Here is a 4,412-nt window from a genome sequence, read left to right on the forward strand (position 1 = left end):
AGGAGTAAGTAGTCCCTATAAAGAAGGTAGGCGATGAAGCTCCCAATTACAAAAGAACTTATAAAGATCTTCGTGGCCAATGAGGTAGCTATTTAGTCCTTGAAGCTAATTTAGTTGTTGGTATTTAATTTTTACTTACTTTCTAGAGTCTGTACGAGAATTTGGTTTCTTTGATAACTGATCTCAACTTCCGGGTTTTTATCCGTAGCTGCTTTTTAAGCTACACTGTTTCCTTGACCTTTTTAAACTACTGCATAAGGACGTTCCTAAGTCCATCATTCTTGATTCTGTATTCTTTTTCGTTTGCTTACATAATTCCTAGACATTTTTCTTTTACCCTTCTACCTTCCGAGTCCAACAAGGCCCCAGGGTCTCCTTCTATTATCTGAAGGTATCCATTTAAGTTTTGTGGTGAGTGCATCTAGGGACTTTTTGATACACTCTACCGATATTATGGGTAGTCCGCTTCTCAGACTTAACTTATTTCTGTGTTTAGGGAGTTCCATAACGTTGTTTTGAAGTGGTGATAGTTTAATCTTTTTTAAAGAATATTCATTTGTGAACTGATATGGATAGTCTGTTTAGAGTCTTTGCCATTATAAGGAAAATGTATTTTTAACAGTTTTGTTTCAATATTCGACTTTATATGTGCATACATATGTCCATTTAGATACCACATTTCTATTTTAAAAGCTCTAGAATGTTCAGTTATACTATTTTTATTAATTTTTTTTCTACTTTAACAAATAAATTGACTACATATTTAGTAAATATTCAAAATTCATTTAATTAAATTAAAAACGCTGCGCCCAGCTTGCGAATTTTCTTTACCGTGGAACGGCTTTGGCTCACCAAAGCTACATCTTGCAGAAAACTTTCCAAAATCGTAGCTCCACTCCAAATTATAAGTGAGAGCAGCAAAGAGACCTTGATTTTGTTGCTGGTATGCGAAACAAAAATAATAATTCAATTTAATAAGGAGATCTCAAATATTTACCTTTTATTGGGTGGTGGTACGTTTTTGATGAACTGACCATAAATATTGCCAGGCGGCCGATATCTTACAACCGTAATTGTCTCTCCATCGCTGCGTAACAATATTAATCAGAATAAACTTAAAATTAGTTAGAAACAGACAAATACGACTTAAAATAAAAATAATTCATAATATTACAAATAAAATACAAAATATTAGAAATGTAGAATACTTGTGTAAAGAATAAAAAAAATATTTTTTTTTCATTAATCAGAAAAATATTTTTTAAAACTAATTTACTATTGTTGGCCTTAGTGTTAATGAAGCCTATGTACAATTTAGGGAACGAGCTTTGAAAGCTTTTTCATTTTTGGAAATTCTTCTCAGAGAGTTTTGATCTGTTTAATACGAGAGCGTGAGAGAGTTAGGTCGTAAGAGCGAGTGCTTAAACTCTTAAAGCTACTTTCCGTTACTGTGGGAATATATCCTAAGCAACGATCAGACGAGCGATTAATTTGCTAGACAAATTTGTCTTTTTTTCGGTAAACGAAGGCTTTGAAAGCTAAACATTAAAGAAGTTTTTTGCTTGTGAAGTTCGACAAAATTGTCTGTAAATTATTTTTGTTTTTTTTTTTGTTGCACAGCCCTCTGGAAAATAATATTTATTTTTATGTAATAAAGAAATATATAAATTACGTTTTGCTAACTCCAACGCCCAGGTGTGTGGAGCTCTTCCAGATCATCGCCGTAAAGCTTCTGGTTGTATTTGATATTCTCGGACGTTCATAGTTATAATAAAAACTTTCTCGGTACCACTCGGCCTCACACGATCCGCGTGATTCCTTATGGGTGCACAAGTTTTCGGAATATTTGCCATTTGATGTCGAATACTCGCTTTCATGTTGAGTTGTGCATTGCTATTATAATACACAAATAATAAATTAATTATACATTTTAAACTATTCAAAGCTTACTTTGGCATAATCGGCACATTCTTCGCTGAGCCGCTTGTCCAACTTCAGATGCGGTACATTATGCTTATCTCTATATTCATTATGTTTTTTGAGCACGAATATATCATATTCAACGCCATGCTAACAAAAGAGAAAATCTTTGTTAGTTTATTATTAAAAATGTTTTTAATAGAGCAGTAGGAGAGATCGAATGTAAACGTAAATATTTCTCAACTAAAAACATGAATTTTGACTATGTTTGCCAAAAAAATAAAAAAATTATTAAAATAGCCACAGCATATTTAGATACGAAGTTATATGGAATTCTTGACACTACTTCGGATTAAAGAAAAAGTTACCGCATTGAGAAATAAAACTGTAAAAATAAAACAGAAAATTTTGCTCATTGTTGAAACTTAAAACTTTTCAGACAGTTGATTCAAGGGATGTTAACAATAAAGTGTGTGATTGAAGTCAATAAAAACAGATTGATTTTTAAAGGTATTTTGAAATAAAGAATTATTGAATTACAAATAAATAAATTGATTTGTGGGTTTAAGATATACAATAGTTTCTTTGAAATACTCATTTTTGTTGTTAAAAAATAAATTGTTGTTAAAAATAGGAGTTCTAAAATCAAATAAAACAAGTGAGAATGGTTTCTAAATAAGAGACAGAGAGAAAGAGACAGAGAGAGAGAGAGAGAAAACATAAAGTCACTGCATCTGAAGAATAATATGAACTACCCGGCCATTCACTTTTAAATAGCACTGAACAATATATTAATAATGAATTAAATTTCATACAGAACGAAAGAAATTGTTGGAGTAAACGATATAAATGTATTATTAATTTGCGAGTCAATCAGTACTCTTTAAAACTCATCCAAAAATACTTTCAGAATAAGTTGCTCTCTTAAGGTCGCTGATTTAAAGATCGCATATTATTGTAAAATAGTGTCAATAAAAATATATTTTTAATTGAATTAAAATATTTTAAAAACTATGTAAACAACCTACTGTGTTAATTTGAAATTTGTAAAATTAAATAAATAAAACTTACGAACTAAAAAAGAGACAAACATTTGAAATAGATAGAAATAGAAATCAATCTCATATTAAAAACACAGCTACATATATACAAGTATGTAGTACATATACGAGTCGGTTTGTGTTAATTATGTTGTTGTTGCTGCTGAAACTGTTAAAAGTAAATAATAAATTCCGCGCTGCGATTTACAGTTGCCAAGCTGAAGAGAGCTTTGCATAAAGAATGTAATTAAACTCTTTAGTTTATAACACAAAAAATGGCTCTCCCTCTCAACCCACTGTGGCTTGTTTGTTTTATTTGCTGCTCAGTGCTCGTTAAACGATTTCTCCTCAGCTGAGCAGTCCTGAAATGGAATGGAGTGGGAATGGGAGAAGTGCCTACAATTCATCACATGTCGTTTTGCGATTTTATTGAATGACGACAACGATGATGGTGATGCTGATGGGGACTGTGATTGAAGCCCATTTCCCGCATTAACACCTGCTCCGTTTCTGATCCACTGGCCAAAAAGTACAGACCCCTTTTAGCCCCCACCCCGTTTTTGATGGTGCATAAATCTTGGCTGTCAAGTGCAGCACAGCCAGCTGTCATCGCCATTGCAAAGGGAGACTGAGAAGATAGAGGGAAAGAAGAATCCACAAACAACAAACAGATGTGAAGATTTGATGGTAACAACAAATTACGAACAAAAATAATAATTATGCAGAATATATATGTACTATATACGTGCATGAGAACAAACACGCAAATGTATGCCATCCATTTTTATGAATGAGCATTTATCATAATTAAAAATTCTGCCACTACACAGGGGTAGACCGAGCCAGCGTCACGACCCCGGCCAACAGTCGGACAGTCGGAGCCACATTGCTGACCTAAGACACTGCTTGCGTCCATGTGCGTCACAGGCGAGTCCGCTCTCTCGGCGCTCTCTTTGGGACAGCTACGTAGTAACGACGGGCATGCTGGCCATGGGCGTAGCAAAGAAGGCACAAGACCGGCACCTTCCTCGCCTCTAGAATGCAAACAAACCACTGGTAGCTGCATTATTATTTGTTATTTATTAAGTTATTTATTATTTATTAAATTATTTATTAATATAGAATAAGTTTAAAAATTCGCTTATTTTATACATTAGATAAAGTTCCAATAATACTGTGCGAATCCATCCCTATTATTCCTGTACTCTCAGTGTCTAAAGATAGCAAACAAATTTTCCCAAGCTACGAATTTGTAAATGTCAAATTTTTTAAAATTAATTAATCTGCCTATTTATTTCTAAAGCTCAATAAAAACAAAGATTTATATATATATATATATATATATATATATATATATATATATATATATATATATATATATATATATATATATATATATATATATATATATATATATATATATATATATATATATATATATATATATATATA

General features: G+C 32.1%; 1 protein-coding gene across 1 annotated transcript; it reads right to left on the minus strand.

Moving 5' to 3' along the window:
• Positions 1-703: 703 nt before the first annotated feature.
• Positions 704-2,336, minus strand: LOC115623900 (Golgi-associated plant pathogenesis-related protein 1-like). Its single transcript, XM_030518454.1, has 5 exons — positions 2,289-2,336; positions 1,951-2,070; positions 1,673-1,893; positions 998-1,087; positions 704-940 (listed from the first exon to the last, which is right to left on the minus strand). Exons 1-5 carry the CDS (start codon positions 2,334-2,336, stop codon positions 790-792), a joined length of 630 nt encoding a protein of 209 aa, XP_030374314.1. The 3' UTR covers positions 704-789.
• Positions 2,337-4,412: the final 2,076 nt, after the last annotated feature.

The sequence above is a fragment of the Scaptodrosophila lebanonensis genome, unplaced genomic scaffold (assembly GCF_003285725.1).
Source record: "Scaptodrosophila lebanonensis strain 11010-0011.00,11010-0021.00 unplaced genomic scaffold, SlebRS2 tig00000053-arrow-pilon, whole genome shotgun sequence".
NCBI classification, from domain to species: Eukaryota; Metazoa; Arthropoda; class Insecta; order Diptera; family Drosophilidae; genus Scaptodrosophila; species Scaptodrosophila lebanonensis.

Bases quoted from the DNA above. Each gene is read 5' to 3' on its own strand.
- LOC115623900 (XM_030518454.1), bottom strand. From the start codon at position 2,336: ATGAGCAAAATTTTCTGTTTTATTTTTACAGTTTTATTTCTCAATGCG. The intron at 2,071-2,288 runs GTAACTTTTTCT...CTCTTTTGTTAG, and splicing joins CAGTTTTATTTCTCAATGCG to CATGGCGTTGAATATGATAT. The intron at 1,088-1,672 runs GTAATTTATATA...ATTGTTACGCAG, and splicing joins GGCGTTGGAGTTAGCAAAAC to CGATGGAGAGACAATTACGG.